The 18211-nt window shown below is 40.7% G+C and overlaps 1 protein-coding gene across 1 annotated transcript in view; it reads right to left on the reverse strand.

The window, feature by feature from the left end:
• NCAM2 (neural cell adhesion molecule 2) overlaps positions 1-5995 on the reverse strand; it is a 285587-nt gene extending 279592 nt beyond the window's left edge. Inside the window, exon 1 of the mRNA XM_040056166.2 lies at positions 5807-5995. Within this exon, the coding sequence (XP_039912100.1) occupies positions 5807-5858 (52 nt within the window). The 5' untranslated portion in view covers positions 5859-5995. The remainder of the gene's footprint in view (positions 1-5806) is intronic.
• Positions 5996-18211: the final 12216 nt, after the last annotated feature.

An 18211-nucleotide genomic window follows, 5' to 3' on the forward strand; every position in this document is an offset into this window, starting at 1 on the left:
AATGGATTCCTGCTAAGAATGAGCCTCTGGTTTCCATGAGCTTCCATGGAGCCACTCAAATGCAGGACACTCAAAGGCTTGGCAGTCTTGTGAACACAAGGATTTCTGACATTGTTGGTACCTGTATTCTTTGTGTCCTTTTCACATAACTTATTAACATTTACATGGATTTATTTTCCAGTACACAAGGATTTTAATATCGTAAGATGTCACCACAAATAGCTGTAACCAGATAAACAACTCTCCCTATTTTTCTTCTTCCTATTCAATAAATTAAAAGGTAGATTCTCTGTTCATCTACAGTAAAATAAATCAGAAAATGTCTTCTCCAATTAATGATATCATCAATCAATCAATAACAAATAATGAAAAAGTTAGGCACATAATAAAACTAAGAACCTTCATACTGTTATTTTTGAAGATACCGCATTAAAGATGCTATGGCATAACTCAAGGCATCTGAAGAGCCTCTTGCCTTCTTAGAGTTAACTCTTTTGTTTCCTGATATCCTTTAAAAATATACAAATCCATTCAAACACAGTTTTAAGAGGAACTGAGTTAAAAATGCAATAAAAATATTTTGTTTAAGATGCAGAATTACATCACTGAAGATGGACATCCTCAAATTCTTGAAGTAACAGCAAGTAGTGCTCTGAATGCCCGATTTAATGCTAAAAAAATTATTCTGAGTTTTAAACTAGTTAACAAAAACTGAGTATTCTGGTCAAATACCTAAACTAAGAAGCATATTTTATATATACCCAAACACCAAGGGGGAAACCATGACACTAGGTCAGAATTAGGTCATGATTAGTTGCTTAGGTCAAAATAAAAACTGGTGTTAAGATATAAGTTACCAATAGGCCTAGATCTAGTCTATGAGACTCCAACAGGCCTCCAGATTTGAATACCTCAGGTTATCGGTAAGTTTTTCCTCCAGTCTCTCCTATTTCTGCATTTCAAGGGACATTGAAAATGAGATTCAAATGACCTGTAGAACTTCAAGATACACTTCATTTATTATAATGCCCTTATTTCATAAGGCAAATGTGTATACTAAAAAAAAAAAAAAACCCCACAAACCCCAAAATGCAAAAACAACTAATGAACAAACAAAACATCTGTCATGAATTATTTGATGTAAACAGCTTAAAATCTGAACAGCAGTTATTATCCTGATTCTTTACCTGGAGAAGTCCATATCCTACTCTTTCAATAGTAGATTTTCGACTCACAGACACAAATTACAGTGAAGTTAAAACATGTGTTTCCCAAAATGTCATATTAACTTGACTCAATTGTACTGGAATCAAATGGCATGTGCTGAATGTAACTCTGGAATTACTGGAGTAAATTGAAAGAAAAATCAGTAAGTAAACATGAACCACTTGTGAAAGGCACCTCAATGAAAAGGTCAGTGAAAGGGCAAACAAATACTGCATTTGTTCTAAAAATATTTGTTGAAAAAGGTGGCCATGAAAGGCTAATAAAAAATAGTCTTAATAATCCAGCAGCATTTCCATAGATAAAAATAATGAGTTATCTAAATAAATGTGTTGTAAGAGGAAAAGTCCAAATGATGCTATTCAACCACTTAGACAAGACTGTAAAGCTCTGTGTCTATGACTTTGTCACTCATATGTTTCATTTGTATGGGAGTGCATGAAATAAAGCTCCCTACATATTTCTCATCTACTGATTTTAAGTCAATGTTTCAGAACTCCTCAGCAGTTCAGGTTTCTTTTCAGGCAGATATTTTGATTCACATATTTACTTGAAGAGGAGAACGTAGCCTAAAATAGAAAAATCAAACATGATTTTGTCATATTTTTGTTTTAGAACAGTGAAAACAAGAAGGAAAGATAACAGCTGTATTTCAATCTTAATGCAGTTGTACAAATCAACTAGTATTAGAAAACAATGTCTGGTTCAAGTCTCAGGATCTGCTCCAGATTTCAGTGTACAATCAGAGTAAAACAGTAGTTCCACTTAATCCATTAAGCAAAATCACTGATTTCAAAAATTCCAAATGTCATGGGTTCACTACACAAAAAGCAGAAAGAGGCAGGATTCCAGACTGGTGGTGAATAAGATGCACATCTTATGTGGCATCTCCCTCCGGGGAGGTTCCTTATTAACAAGAAGTCCCTTTAAAGCACTTGTAAAGAGAAGCTTTTCAGGAAAAACAAGAAGAAACTCTGTATCAAAGCAGTGAAAAGAAGAAACTTGAAGCATAACCTACACACTCCTATGAAATCTCTTGTATGAACACAAAATAGATTAAATTCTACAAGCAAGGTATTTTCCACTGCAACTTTAAAAAATTGCTAAACTAAAGTGTGTATTATGAAGAGTGGTAAAACAAACAATTGTACAATTTGGGAAGATGTCCATTTCATCCACTTCAAGTCAGTGTCCCCATACACTGGTAAAACCAAGGAAACTTTTTTTAATCCCTACATATCTTGAAAGGCAGATTTACAGAGAGCAGTATGCTCTTTTATTTGGTTTGTGGTATGGTGGGGAGTCTGTGTGTGTGTGTTGTTCCATTTTGTTTCAATTTTTATTAAAGAAAAGCTAATTCAAGCTGGATAAATTGTCTGGACAGCTTTGAAAAGTTAAGAAAAAAATCCTTTTGTTTTAGCATAATAACACTGCCAGTTAAGCTCCTCCCTTGTGATGAAATTAGGAGCGGGACTACTTGGCCCTAGTAGATAATTATGACATTCATAAGCTCTTGACGTACAGGGCTGGGGGAGGGGATGGCTGTCTGCTACTTGTTCTCAAACTGCTCTGATTTTCTGGAACAGAACAAATACAGCACAGTTCCCTCTCTCCAATCTTAAACACCAGCACTTCTCAAAGAAAAGGCTTCAGTCTTTCTTATATCCTTCAAAATATAAATCTTGAACCTAGGACTTTCAATATTCCCAAAGCAGATGATCCCAGTGTAGTTACTGACTTTTTTCTTAGCCATCCAAACTATCTAAAAAGTCATAATCATTTAATATTCACATAATAATGCTTTTCTTAAAAGCAAGACAAAAAAGTAACCCTCACAAGTACCACAATCTTCATTTGATGATGTAAGTGTTCACCACCACTGTACTCCTAAAAAAAACCCAAAAAACAAAAAACAACGGTGCTAAATCCCAAGAGTTTTTAGAATAGCCTCTCAAATGACTTGATTCACTTCAAGAAATTCTCAAGATTACTTTAAGGTGTTGTTAAAAAAATAAAAAAAAGAAGTACAATAAATTCCTCACCTCAAAAATGCTCATTAAAATTAAAAAAAATAAACTCCTCCCCCAAACACCACTGTAGAAAATGCCTCTCCCCTAGCAACCTAAATGGGTATATTTTCCACATGCAGATTTTCTCCCATTCCCATTTACTATACCCTGGTGTGGATTGAGGCTGCACATTGCTGTTATTTCTACAGTCAGTTAAAAAAAATCATACTCTTCCTCTGCCAATGCAATTCCCTTCCTTTATTAAAAAGAATAAAATGAAGCTGTTTCTTTAAATTGAGGGAAATAACTTACTATCAGTATTAGGTTTATTCAGCTTTCCTCCTCTTCTTTCCATCCCTCCCTCATGTGTATCCTATAATTTTTAAAACTCGGCTTAATAGAATCTGTAATTTCACTCCATTATTTATCTCCTGACATTTGTAATAGTGAGATACCTAAACTATGCAATCCTCCTACGCTGCAGAAATCGCACTTCACAAAGTCGCTTTCTACCCTTCCTCTGTTGGAGGAGGCACATTCCATATCTCTACGCACATTATTACACCCAGGTAGATCAATGCAAATCCTGAAGGAAGCTTTCCCGTTCTCCTCCTCCTTTGCCATCCCAGTGCCGGCTGTACCGAAAAGCCTCCGGAGTGTTCCCGAATCGCTGCTCCTCAGGGGAGCTCCCCAGCTCACCCCAAAGTGGCAAAAGCAGGGAAGCTTTTTCCATAGGAATTGAGAGCACCTGGTGGCTTCCTGCTAGTTGTCGCCGAAAGATAACGCCTGAAGGTAAGAGGTTTAGCCACAGATGCATGGAAGGAGACCTTGGCAGCGGCGGTTCTTGATACCACAAAGCATCACGCTTGACCACCCCGGCACTTCCTTAAGCGCAACAAATGTCGCTGCCCCCTCACAGGACACCGTGGGTGACACACCCGGCCCTTGCCAGCCCCGCACAGGACACCGTGGGTGACACACCCGGCCCTTGCCAGCCCCGCACAGGACACCGTGGGTGACACACCCGGCCCTTGCCAGCCCCGCACAGGACACCGTGGGTGACACACCCGGCCCTTGCCAGCCCCGCACAGGACACCGTGGGTGACACACCCGGCCCTTGCCAGCCCCGCACAGGACACCGTGGGTGACACACCCGGCCCTTGCCAGCCCCGCACAGGACACCGTGGGTGACACACCCGGCCCTGCCCAGCCCGGGAGCGGCGGGGGCGAGGCCGCCCCGTCCCGGCCGCTGCCCGGCGTCACCGTGGAGCTCGGCCGCCCCCTGGTGCCCGGCGGCGGCAGCGCGGCCCGGGGCCGGCCCCCGCCGCTGCCGCTGACACCCCGCTGGGGCGTTTGGGCTGGGTGGGGTTTATTTCTCCCCTAAAACCTCCGTAGGAAGTGGGGCCGCCGCCCGTTCCTTCAGCTGCAGGGAACGTAGCCTCGCACAGGGCAGGGGGGCAGGACAGCCCCACGCCGCTCAGCGCCCCGGCCGGACGCCGGGAACTTGCCCGAACAGTTTCCAAACACCGCCGTGGTTATCCCTGACCCAGCGGCTGCGCCCCTCCCGGCGGCCCGTCCGCCCGGTCCCTTCCAGGAGCACAAATCCTCAAGTAACCACTCAGGCCACATTCAAAAATAAACAAATAAATAACTGTACAGATATGTCAGCCCCAGAAAACAAACCAAACCCCGCGGCCGCACCACAGCCCCCGAGTCCGCCTTTCTCGACGCACCGTACGTATGTACATGCTTCTCTCTCTATATATATATGCGCAAATGCATCTACGAAGGACGAAGAGCGCCCGAAGGAGCCAGCCCGGCGCGCCGCGCCCCCCCGCACACACCTGCCCCCGCGGTGATATTCCGTGTCACAAGGGCTCCGCACCCTAACGCGGCTCCGCGGCCCCGACAGCGCCCTCTCCTCCGCGCCACCCCCGGGCCGGGGCTCGGTGTCCCGGCAGGGCGCGGGGAAGGATCTTCCGGAGAGGAAAAACCCTGACTGGGAGACTTCAGGTCAGGTTTCTCACGGACTCTGCCGCCAGTAGTTCTCCCTGCTCCTAAGAACGAAGCCCGTACTGTCTTCGCCGCGGGCAGACGCGGGCTGTAAAGACCAGTGCTCGGCAGATTTTGTGTAATCGCTTCATCTCTCTCACAGATTTACCTGGCGCAAATTAAAAAAAAAAAAAAAAAAAAAAAAAAAGCAAAACCCTATGCAAAGCCGCTAAGTGCACTTAGCACTGTCCTGCTTTTTCTTTTTTCCTTCCATATTTTTTTTTTCCTCAGAAATGACACTACTTGAAGACTGAGGGGAAAAAAAAAAAAAAAAAAAAAGAAAAAAAGAAAAAAAAAAAAAAAAGAAAAGGTGGGCGATGAAGCAAGTTTTAGGTCCTTCTTAATTTGGTTCCAGGATAATACATTATACATTGCTTTTTTTTTTTTTCTTTTTTTTTTTTTTCTTTTTTTTCCGTTTCTATTCCGTTAATTTGACCGAGTGGACAGCACAGGCAAGAATAGTAATTAGGAGGGAAGATAAAAAAAAAAAAAAAAGGGGAAAAAGGCGCCCGCGTTCCTACCTTGCCCGCTACTGAGGAGCAATCCGAGCAGGTAGAGAGGCAGGAGGCTCATGTTCAGGAGCTCACGCCGGTGGACAGTTCCAAGTTGGAGGATGCTCGGCCAGCCTAGGCAAATCCCGCCGCTGCTGCTGCTGCTTCGGCCGCCGGCGCTCCTGCCCGCGCAGCCCCGCACCCGCGGAGCGCCGCTCGCCAAGTGACGGCCGCGCCTCCCCGCGCCGCGCTATATCTGCGGGGCCGCGCCGCCGCGCAGGGGGCGGGCACACGGCGGACCGGCCGATCCCTCCGCCGCACACGCACCCGCCACAACGACGAGCACCAGAGCCCGCAGATTCCTCCGCCGCTCTGAGAGGTGGCAGCAGGACCGGAGCATCCCATCCTTCATCCCTCCGTGCATCCCCTCCTGGGTCCCTTTCCTTATCCCCTCGTCCGTCTTTCCCCGCATGCCCGCCTGCCGGCAGCCTCCCGGGGGGCTGATGCAGCTCCCCTCTCCCCGCTGCCCCTCCGGAGCCCGCTCCCCCCGCCGCTGACGGAGGGGACACAGCCTAAAACGAAGGGGCGGCGGCTTGGTGGAGAATCCCACTGGGAAGCCCCCAGCATCCCGGGAGTGCGCGGGAGCGGCGCTCCGGCTGCTCGCGGGCGGGGAGGCGCCCCGGGGCTGGAGTGGCCCTGGCATCCTCTTTCCCCCCGGGAGCGGCCGGCGGGGGCTGCGCGGGGGCTGCGCGGGGCTCGGCGGGTCCCCCGCTCCGCCCGCGGGCCGGAACGCGCTGCTGCGCCCGCGGAAAGCGGGACCCCGCGAGCCTCGCGTGAGGCTGCGTCTGTAACTAATCCCGTCGGGTTTGTGTTCATTCGGCTGTCTAGGAATTCACTTGGTTTGACTTCGGTTATTAGTCCAGAGGGGAAACATACCTCTGCTATTCACGGCTGCGTGAAATAAACCCGATAAAAAATAAATTGCTTGCCGTTTGGATGCTTTGGTGTTGTCTGGCTGGGGAATCATGCTTTGTAAGGAAAAAACCCGCAACCTGCATAAAGGGGTGGGGTTTTGTCCAGCTTGACTTTGAAGAGGTAATTCTTTTTTTAGGGGGTTAATTAAGCTATAGGCTCCAAAGCATCTTCCATAAATTTGTCACCTTACCACCTGTATGATATATGGAAGGAGATAGAAATAGATTTATATTAATGTGAAGCAATGATTGTAGATAATAAAGGATTAATCCAAATTAACACATCCCTAATATTTTTTTTCCAACCCTTCCTTTGCCCTTTTCAAGAGGATTTGGGGAGGAGGAGGGAGACAAGAAGTCCCTCTCCGGCAAACTGATATGAACAACATGATCAGTATCTTCACCTTGGCTCCTGCTGCACAGTAGTCTACAAAATTATGGAATATATGAGGAAGAAATATTTTTCTGGGAAGAACAAAATAGGGGATAAAGTCCAAATTCTTTCCCAGAGGTAGGTTTTAGGACACTTGGGAACATGAACAGAAAATGATGATAGAGGGGAATGTGAGGGCTTTGTGCCATCAGTTGGTTGATCTACGCCATGTAAATCAGAACCATATTGCTCAGCTCCACACCTCACAATCTTGCTCTTAAGATAAAGATTTTGTAATATAGTATAAAAGAACAAGATTCATATATGTTTAAGTAGAAGTGAACTGATATTCTTCACTGAGTTTTGGAAATCCAAAATATGGCAGCCTCAGCAAAGACTCACGGGTCAGAATGGGATTTATATTTAGGAGGTGCTCTGCTCATGAATGTTGTGAAAGATGCATAATTGCAGGAACTTTTGGCAGGAGCCTTTAGTGTAGGTTCAGGAAAGCACAGCAGAGGAAATTTTTGGTAAAATTTTCCCAGGAAGGAAGGTTCCATTAGCCCTAGTACCCAAATAGACATCATTAATAAATTAATGTAGAATCGCATTGAAAAAAAATATTAGATAAAAACCTTAAAAATAAAACTTGCTTGGCAAAAAGCAAGCAACCCTCACTATTAAGCAGGTAGGATGCCAGTTTTATCAAATTTATCTAATATTTTGGGGCATTTCCATCCAAAAACAGTGGAATAATTAGAGAAAATAAAAGGAGCGTTAATAAATAAAACTAAATAACTTCACTTAATAATAACTAAATAACCATAATACCTGAACTTCCATTATAGCTTACTTTAATTGAGGGTCAGAAACACCTTGATCTGCACAGGATCAAGGAATGAAATCCAGGTACACATGCCCCAGAACAACACAATACAGAAGCAAGTAGTAGGTTTCTTGGCCCACAGGAATGCTGCTGTCCCAAGTTTGCTTATTTTAAATTATCACTATGATGAGAATTTCACCAGTGTCAGATCTGTGTGGCTATTTCTTGCTCCTTTGATATTGGAGAAGGATGTTCTTCTTCCAAACAGGACTTCTTGTCCTGAGAGCTCTGCCTAATTATTTGTCTGCAGCAGCCACCAGAGCACACCATGTAGGCTGTCCACGACACATTGGTACAGCATTTGGAAAAATCTCTTGTCAGTCCAGCTTTTCAAGGAAAGGAGAACATGCTTTTCCCTGCTCTGAAGCAATGGAGTAAAACAACAAAAGATGAGTATAAATCTCAAAGATAATCACGTTCTTGTAATACCACTGTGAAATACAGAGGCCTCACTGAAGAATAAGCAGCTGATTTGCCCATGAGTAAGCACGCAGCTCAAAGTACTCTGTCACATATCCTATATAAAAGGTATATTAGGGTATATTTAGGTGCCTCCTAAACAATGGAGGGACAGAGAGAGGAGAGGAGGAGGGGACAAAGTACATAAGTGTGCAGGGTTTCATTGTTCCTGCTGCTTATGGAACAACTCATTAGTTAGAAAATAAAGATCTATGAGAAATGTGTCTCATAGAGAACTACAACAGCAAATCACACTGAGGTCACGCAAATGGGAATTAGAGAGATGCAGAAATAAAGCTCAAATTTTCTGCCATCTGAAACTATATGACTCTTGGTGCTCACGACAATACATTAAATGAACCAAAAGATGAGAACTTCAAAGTGCTGTAAAACATTAATTGGTACCAGTAACGAGAGACCTGTATTATTTCCCATGCTTTGGCTTATAGCATTATTCCTTAGAGTGTGTTGTTTTCTGGGGGAAGGCTGACATGAAGTTTTATGGCTTTGCTTAAACTAGGACATTAGAAAACATGATTTTTGGATAATACTGCATGTATAACAAATATACTGGCAGGAAACAAACATATCTTCATGCTAGGTAAGTTTTAAAATCAAGAGCAGAAATAAACTACAGTGAGTATTACCCCACATGAACTGCTAAGAGGAGCAGCACCAAGAAGTATAATGATCATTCTGCTGGGGCAGTTGTTTCAAAGGTGAGGAAGATGACTTTGATAGGTTATCAAAGCAATTAAAATGCAACTCCAGTGACTGGAAAGTCTTGCCAGAAAAATCTCAGGGGAAAAGAAGGGAAAGCATTACCTAATGTTACATACATGTTTGATTGGTACCTTAGATGTTTTGGGATATCACACTCAGAATTGGATATATCTCCAAGTTCCCTGTCTTTCACACAGTAGCCTCCAGCTTTCACAACTGTGCTATCACGTGCAGCTTTTCTCCCACAAAGATTTACTAGCTGTGAAGTTTACAAAAAGACAGCAAGAATTAATTTTCCCCCATATTGCTTACTTGTTTTGCTCAGTGAGATTATTTATACAGGAGTCTATCCTCCCATATGAATAAAAGCAGCAGATTTAGGCTCTGGCAACAGAAACATTTCAAGCTCTCATCGCTACACTAGAGTCAGTTTACAAGAACGGAGGATCTGTAAACTTGCTGCCACTGAACTTGTCAAGAAACATCTCCATGGTGTTTTTACAAGGATTATTTTATTTTTAAGTTGATTGATGATTGCATGCAGATGTAATTAAATATAGAAACTGAAATCTTGGTGATGATTTGATAATGAATATTTTTACTGAAATACATGTTCCCCAGTGGACATCTAAGTTGCCAGGAGATCCAGCTGGATTTGCTTACATATCTTCAAAACTAAAATGTTAAGGGAGCACCTTAAAATTAGCTGAGAATTTTAGGGGAACGTATGGCAATGGCACAGTTACAAATAAAAAGCACAGAGGGATCGTATATCTGAAAATAACTGGTGAGGAGTTGTAAGGAAATTGGCACATCTTGTGAACAATTGTCATATATTTTGGGGGACAGGAAAGGAGTGAAAAAAAAAGGAAAAGAGAAAAGACAAAATATCCCTTCTTAGCAGCACAATATGTTGCCCTTGCAGGAAAATGCCTTCTGCCAATAGGGTAATTTTCAGAGGCGCTTATGAACCAAATTGCTGATTGTCTCCAGAGTGAATAATTATCCCACCTAGGATGCTTTCCTATGAAAACTGCAAACACAATTGAAGTGGCACTAAGATAAATCATACAACAGTGAACAGCGGCATTATTGTGGTGAGGAAATGATGCACAATAAACAAAAGGGTTTCATAAATGTTTACACCACATTTATGTTTCAAGTTCTTATCATCTTATAGGGACTTTCATAAAGATATAACTTTCATAAAGATTTAAAATTACTATCATTTTGCATAAACATTTTATGAGAAAGACACAAACCCACTGTTTCCACTCTGTTTCAAGTCACTTAAAAACTCTCCTCTCTGCTAGAGAAACTTAAAACAAACCTGAAATTATTCAGATACTAAGAAGAGATTCACAGATTTTGTGTAGCGAGGATGAGTCTCTGTATCATTTCTGGAATTGAATAATGACAAGGACAAATGTAAAATAATATTTGTCCAGGTAAAGGTGGCTGCCTAATATTTGAAGATAGCAAGGTTGCTTGAAGTACAGTGTGCTAATTTGGTTACAATATAAAACATTGTGCTGACGAAGAAATCAATATGCTGAATTTATATGTCTGAAAGAAGCATCGTACACTTCTGTGTCTGGTGCAGCAATAGTAGCACTTGACAGATGAGAAAAGTTAACTTCTCCGGACTCTGGAGGCAGATTTCCATATGTTCCATGTTCCCACATTTCTATATGTGTGACTTTATTCCTCTTCTGAGATCAGTCGCTCAAAAAACATAAACCAGCAACAGTTATTACCCCATCACTATCAGGTACAGATATTTGGGCAGGATTATGGACATGTTTATTATTTTACCTGAGAATGAGACTGCCAGTGCTAAGATGCTCCAGCTGGCTCTAATTTAATTGCCTACATATTCAGCAACATGGCAGTTGTGTACTTTTTCTCTTTTATGGATACTTACAAACAGACTTTTTCATGGTAGTTCCCTTCTTTCCTATCAGTTAGCAGTGGATCATTTCATACAATATCCAGAGCAAAGATGCGCTTCCCCCCCCCCCCAACTTGGGAATATTATAAATACTACCAAAAAATGTCTCACAAATTACTGCATTTTCTTAACTCATTAGAACTTTCACCTTCATTCCTGACAAGTATAAAAACCTGCTTATAGTTACTGAAGTCCCACTAGCCATTTGTTGCCATCTCTTCAATGAAAATTATTCCTCTATGAACCAAATTACCAGATCCTGCAAGTAATAATATCTGGTTTAGTGCAATATCAGTTAATTTAATTGAAGAATATTTTCAAGAATATTTTACTACTGAAGCTTTAAAGAAGAGACAACAACATTTTCTGGCCCGAGCCCAGATGTGCCGAAGTTATTTCAGCATGTGGAATAGCAAAGAATGGTTGCTACATAGTGAGAATTTGAAGAGCAGTTGTTTTTAAAGTGGTTGTGTGTGCAAAACACAAACCCTTCTCAGCTGCTGTTCTGTGAATGTGAAACTTGTTTCCTGCAGTGCTTTGAATCATGATGAATGTCAGAGACATGCAGAACAAAATTTAAATCACCCTTATTGAGCCATCCATGCTTTCATTAAGAGCAAAGACTAAACCCATACAAAATTGCAGACCAAAGAAAGGTGAGCTATAGAATGTAAAATAAGATATAAAGGGAAAAATTTTATGGATACCTTTGGGTTACAGCTCTCTATCATGTTGCAGGTGGACTAGAAACCAGACATGAGCTGGCAAAGTGTGTTTGAAATCCATAACCTGCCTTTTGCTGGGCTCATCCAAAGCCCCGTGGGCAGCAGGGCAGGGAGGGGATTCTGCCCCTCTGCCCGCCCTGCTGAGACCCCACCTGCAGGGCTGCATCCAGCTCTGGGCTCCCATCACAGGAAGGACAGGGAGCTGCTGGAGCCAGGCCAGAGGAGGCACCAAGGTGATCAGAGGGATGGAGCAGCTCTGCTGTGAGGAAAGACTGAGAGGATTGGGATTCTTCAGCCTGGAAAAGAGAAGGCTTTGGGGTGAGCAAATTTTGGCCTTACAGGACCTGAAAGGAGCCCACAGGAAAGATGGAGGCTAATTACATGGGTCTGGAGTGACAGAACAAGGTGGAATTGCTTCAAACTAGAAGAAAGCAGGTTTAGATTACATAATAGGAAGAAATTCTTGACTGTGAGGGCGGTGTGGCACACTAATAGGTCCCACCCTTGAAGTGTCAGAGATCTAGTGGGATGTGGCTCTGAGCAACCCGGTCTAGTAGGTGTCCCTGCCCATAGCAGGAGGCTGGAATGAGTGATCTTTAAGGTCCCTTCCAACCTAGGCCATTCTATGAGTATGACTGTGTGATTCTATGAAATATGCTGTACATTTTAAGTACTGCCCAGATTAGATTATCTGGGATTCAGAGCCATTTCACTACCAAACCTCACTGTTCCCATTTTCACTGGAGTTGGGTAATTGCTGACTTATATGTGATTCAGGTGTTCAAGGACTGCCAACAGTCAGTGAAACCTTTATGGAGGACTTAGCAATACATCTTTACTTATATACATTAATAAGCCTGGGAGAAAGGGAACACATAATTTTGAGTTTATTCATTTGTCCAAGTGATAAAAGAACCATCCAATTGCCCACATCTCCATTTCTCAAAATGGTCATGGTGAAAGTGCTTAGCTGTAATTTCAAGAAGAGATCAACCAATAAATAATGACCAAAAATCAAAGAAAATATGGGGTTTAGCACAAGACTTTTATGAAAGCATGTGATATAAACCCCATAATTTATACCCACACTTATCTTTTAATTCAATTTCAGACCTACAACTTCAGAAGCTCTTATTCATGAGGAGACATCTGCTGCTTTAATGAGATATTCTGAGCTCTTGACATATTCAAGCATATTGATACAGCAAGTGGTTTCAAAGGTTAACTGTGTTGGTTACACAACATTTTCTTTCATTAGTTTTACATCTGATGAGTTTTGAAAGATTAGAGTGCTCCGTTTTCTTTCTCTACATGCTGTATTTCAAGAATAAGCATTCTCTCGTATCTTTTCTAAATTAGGTGATCCCAATTTACTGTTCTCACCTGCTTTTCTTCCTGTCTTTGTAATACTTTTTTTCATTCTCCTTCTATATCTGTCATAAATCTTAGCAAGGTGAGGACTTAAGTACACTACTACACATGAGAATGAACTTCTGATTTATAGTCATTTATTTTTACAACTGGAGGTATTTTTTTTTTTTAAGAAGTGCCATAGGCACCTTTCAACGCACTTGAAAACCAGATTGCAATACCACGTCTTGCATGACTTAAGAAAAAATATAAATTTTCTTTGTGTAAAAATTTAAAGCTTACAACATCCTTAAGTAGAACAGAAAACTCCTTTTTCATTGCTTGCTTGTTCAGATTTTCAAAGGAACTAGTAAGTGTTTTTTAATAAATAACAACTGAGTTGGCAAATGTCAGGGTGTTAAGAAATTTTTCTTAAAAGGAGGGGAAAATATGTACATAGATACATAAAATAGGATTTTTTTTCTTAGGAGATACATACATTTTCGAGACTTTTTCAGCTATTCAAGATTTAAATTTTTTTATTACCTACATTACAGAGTCTGGTATACCAAGAACAGTAGTTATGGTGCAGTAAATCTTGTAGGGCACTAAAAATTTTTTGCTCAAGGAAAAGCTCACTTAAAAAGATATCTAATTTAAAACAGGGAAGAAAACAACCAGCAGTACTTACACAGATTGCTAAGAAATGTACTAAAATCACACTTATCTATAATAATAATGATTATGTTTGCAACACACTTGCCTTTTTTATTAAATTTCTTCCATGTAGATGTAGTTATAGTTAATTAACAAGGGGTGAAAAATACATTTTGAAAGGGAATTTTTACACCAGCTTTAACAGAAGTAAAATTTGAACACATTTTAAAAATTGTATGAATAATTTATTTAAAATGTTTGTTTGGGAGTAGTGCTATTTAGGATACTTATTGCACAAAGAAACCTTTTCAATAGATCTATGTGTAACTATCAGGGGTTGGCAAAATTTTGTTCTTTAGTTATAGAAAAATGTGAGATTTTTTTTTTCCCTGCCCTAACCGTGGAGTAGTTTGGGGAGGAGAACAGGGACCTATCAAAAAGCTGGCTGGGATATTGGCAGCTAAATTAACCAATGGGAAATGTCGATGTGACTTTGGAGGGGACATTTAAAACTAATTGCTGGGGATCAGCCTTTTCTCTTGCTTTAGGATCAGCAATGAGGTAACATCGGGGGTGGTGGGCGGCCCCGGGTCCAGTCCCGCTGCCCTTTTGGGTGGCCAGGCCGGGCCTGGCGGGGTGCCTGAGGGCGTGCTCTGACCGCGGCAGAAGGGGCCAAACCATGGCCCAGCTTAATCACCACTGGCCGCAGAGAAAGAAAACCTGTAGCTCCATAACAACTCTGAGGTGAGCCGCCCTGGATGAGACCGAGGGGTGGAAAAAAGGACATCTACCAGCTTCCTCCATCAGCACAGCTTTGTATTTTCTTCAGCTCATGCAACCTCGCGCTGTTTTTGCAAGCCCCAACAGATTTAACCCCTTTCTAGCAACATGGAACTTTTAAAGCACACTTCTTCCTTGAGAGAAAGAAGAAAGAAAACCAGAAACTACATAGAAATAGACACTTCATGAAGTCAGTTAGATTAGAAGTGAAAGAACTAATAATACTGGAATAGGATGGAAGAAGTGGACATTTTAAACCAGACTTTTCTAAGGTAAATTATGGAGAAATGAACTGTTCTTTGCAGCATCTTAGTATTATTTGGGTAGAATGCTATTCTAATCAAAATTAAGGACTGATGTAATTGAGATTTATTTGGGGACTTTGAAATCCCCGCTCCTGGGTTAAAGGAGGTCTCAGCCTTTGAGACAAAGATGATTTTAGACTAGAAAAAGTGTTCGTAAATAGTACTCCAGATACACTGAGAAGCTTTGCTGATAGAACATCACAGTCTGCGAAAACTCCGGGCGGCAGCAGATGTGTGACATTGAGAGCACTGGACTATTTTGTCTTGTGGCAAACATCTTCATCAAAGATCTTAGAAAGACTCTTCTAAAGTAATGAGTGATTATGTCTAAATAGTGAAACTGACTGAAAATCACAAGTTGTGTCTTTCTATGTTGTTTAATAAGAAAGTTAATAGTTTGTAAGAGGAAAGAAGCGTGTTTTAAGGTATCATTCTGTTTTAGTTTGTTTTCTTTTTCTCAACCTTTTTTTTTTTCTCATTCTTTTAATATATGTTAATAAAACTATTTTTGTTCATTTTTAAGCTTAAGCCTGCTTTTTTTTTTTTTTTTTTTTCCTCCTAATCTCTCCCTCCCACAAAAAGAAAATTAATACTAAAACCCCTACATTAATTGGTGTTTCCACCTGGTTTTATTAAATTAAAACCATTACAGTAACAAGCTGAAAACTTGAGAAAATCTATCTGGAAAATAGTCATTAAAATATATGAAGGCATAACGTTTCCTAAATTTTATGGAAGCAAACCTCACCTTCTCAGAGGCTGAGAAAGCATACAGATCTCTTTCTACTGAAGTAGTAAATTGTCCTCAAAGACATTTTCCAGGTCATTCAGTTCCTGTTCTCAGGCACACATGATGACCATGCATGTATTCAAGCTCTTTAAACTTGGACAATTCCACAGTGGTAGTTATACCCCAGAAAAGCTGGAAGCACAGAAAATGAGATCAATTCTCAAACATGATTTCAGGTAATCCTTCCAGCAATTTCTTTAGACCCAGCATTTAACAATATTTTCAAAATTATCTCTCTCTTACAGCTTTATGAGTAAAGGCCTCTGAGTTCTAGATACGCTCTTTGAAAACAAGAAAAAAGAACATTTTAAAAATCTCACATTTGCCAAGGACAAAGCACGATGCCACAGAATATTTGCATTACTGCAGAAGAAGCAAGATTATCAGGGAAAACAAGCTAAGAGATCCTTTTTCTGCAACAACTGTGCCAATAGCACTGATGAAATCATCCGTTATATTTTTGACAAGCAAGAGAAATCAGTGTACTGAATGTAGTGCTGTGCTGCTTTTCATAGGAAAAAGAAAGGGTGGAGAGTTGGGAAGGATCAATATTTTTTAGAAGGAGAGTTATGAAGGAAAATATTACAAAAGGGACTAATAAAAATACTATTTTTTTCTTGAGGATTTTCTGTTTGTTTCTTACATTTAGGAATTCAGCAGAACATAACCAAAAAAACTGATTTAGGACTGGATTGCTCCCTCTGCTCACAGAGTTATGGTGGATCAAGATGTATTGAGGAGGTTTGGAAACACAGAGTAGAATCTCTGTGGCATTGTCCACTTTGGACGCAGGGTGATTACTGAAGTAAAATGATGCATGTCTTGGGAGTATCCATGTTGGAGGAAAAGATGGTAAAGGAGACATTTGGAGCACTGGGTTCCCCAGTACAAAAGAAAGAGAGAGGGGCTCGAGTAAGTCCAGCACAGGGCAACAAGGGTAATTAAGTCCTTGGAGCATCTGATATACAAGGGGAGGATGAGAAAACTGTGAGGATTCAGCCTGGAAAGAGAATGTTCATAGGTGATTTTATCAGTGTGTAAAAATATGTAATGGAGGACAGGAAAGAAGATGAAGCCAGACTCTTCTCATCACTGTCCAGTAACAGGGCAAAAGACAATAAGAATCCTTTAAATCTTTCCATTGTATTTTCCTTTCTCTCAACATCCTGGTTGCCTCAAGGACTTTTCCTCCTGTTGAGTGACTTCCATGGTGCCAGAGATAGCAGCCAGAGAGGGTGTTAAGAGGTGTTCTGGTTTTTCATTTATGTTAATTGCCAACTAAATTTCTACTTGAAAACATTCAAGCAAGGGAAACATTGAAGTATTTATTCCCTTTTTTACTTCCTAATAGCATCCTTGTTGTGAAATTTCAAACAGTCATAAAAAATGATCACTATGAACCCTTGAATTGCATTTTTTTATGTATGGTGAATTTAAATAATAATAGTAATTATTAATAAGCTCCAGGAAAACTTGAAATTACTAAAAAAAAGAAGAAAAAGACTGGTAAAGAAGAACAAATTACTCTGATGTAAGCAAATCATACTGAGTATTTGAAATGTCACTTAAAAGAATCCACCCTCAACTCAGACTTCTATAGCTCCAGCAGTAAAATAAGTTTGTGAGAGCCTTGTGGAAGATTATGAGATATCAGAACCTCTATCCAATAAATTTTGTTTGCTCTTCTGAGATGTTTCTAACCAAAGTAGTTGGTCATCTGATTTTTAAGGGTGGGGTCATCAGCCTTATCTGTGTTACATATATTACTGCACAAAAAAATTTCTTTTCAGGGTGATCCTTTAGTAAGAGCTAATAGACACTCTCTGGTTTGACCCTTGATATTCATACCTTTTCCTATTTTCCTTAATGCATTATTCTTCCAGTTTCTCTCTCTCTCTTTTTCTTTTTTTTTTTTTTTTTTTTTTTTTTTTTTTTTTTTAAGTAAAATTTGCTTGTTGTTCTCTTGGTATTTTCCTTGATAGTCCCTATTATAATTCTGTTGCCTTAACATCCTTAGATACTCATAAAAAGATAATTTATCTACTATATATGAGTGTGGACTATGTTTGCTCTCTATTTTTATACTACTGCAGATTATATTTAGGCCAGGCTTTTGCATTAGCTGTGTACTCAAAATATTTTTCTGCCTCAAGTTATCATTCACTGTGCTAACATGGTTACAGAACTGGAGTATGCTCTTTTAAAAATCTTTCTGATGGCCTGAGGATGCAAGAAGTTTGTGCTTATTCTCCGTTACAAGAGCAGACAGGCAGCTCATGGAACTGGCATGTGTAGAAGGTGTTGTGGTGATGCACAGTACGTCTCCAGTTCACATGCTACGACAGTTCTTTAGTACAAAAAAAGAAAGAAAGAGTTCTAGAAAACTTAATTGGCCACAATGTTAACATTTTTTGAGGTGTTTCAATAAATACTTCAACTTTATTTGCCAAAGGCTTGTTAAT

This window comes from Hirundo rustica, chromosome 2 (assembly GCF_015227805.2).
Source record: "Hirundo rustica isolate bHirRus1 chromosome 2, bHirRus1.pri.v3, whole genome shotgun sequence".
Taxonomy (NCBI): domain Eukaryota; kingdom Metazoa; phylum Chordata; class Aves; order Passeriformes; family Hirundinidae; genus Hirundo; species Hirundo rustica.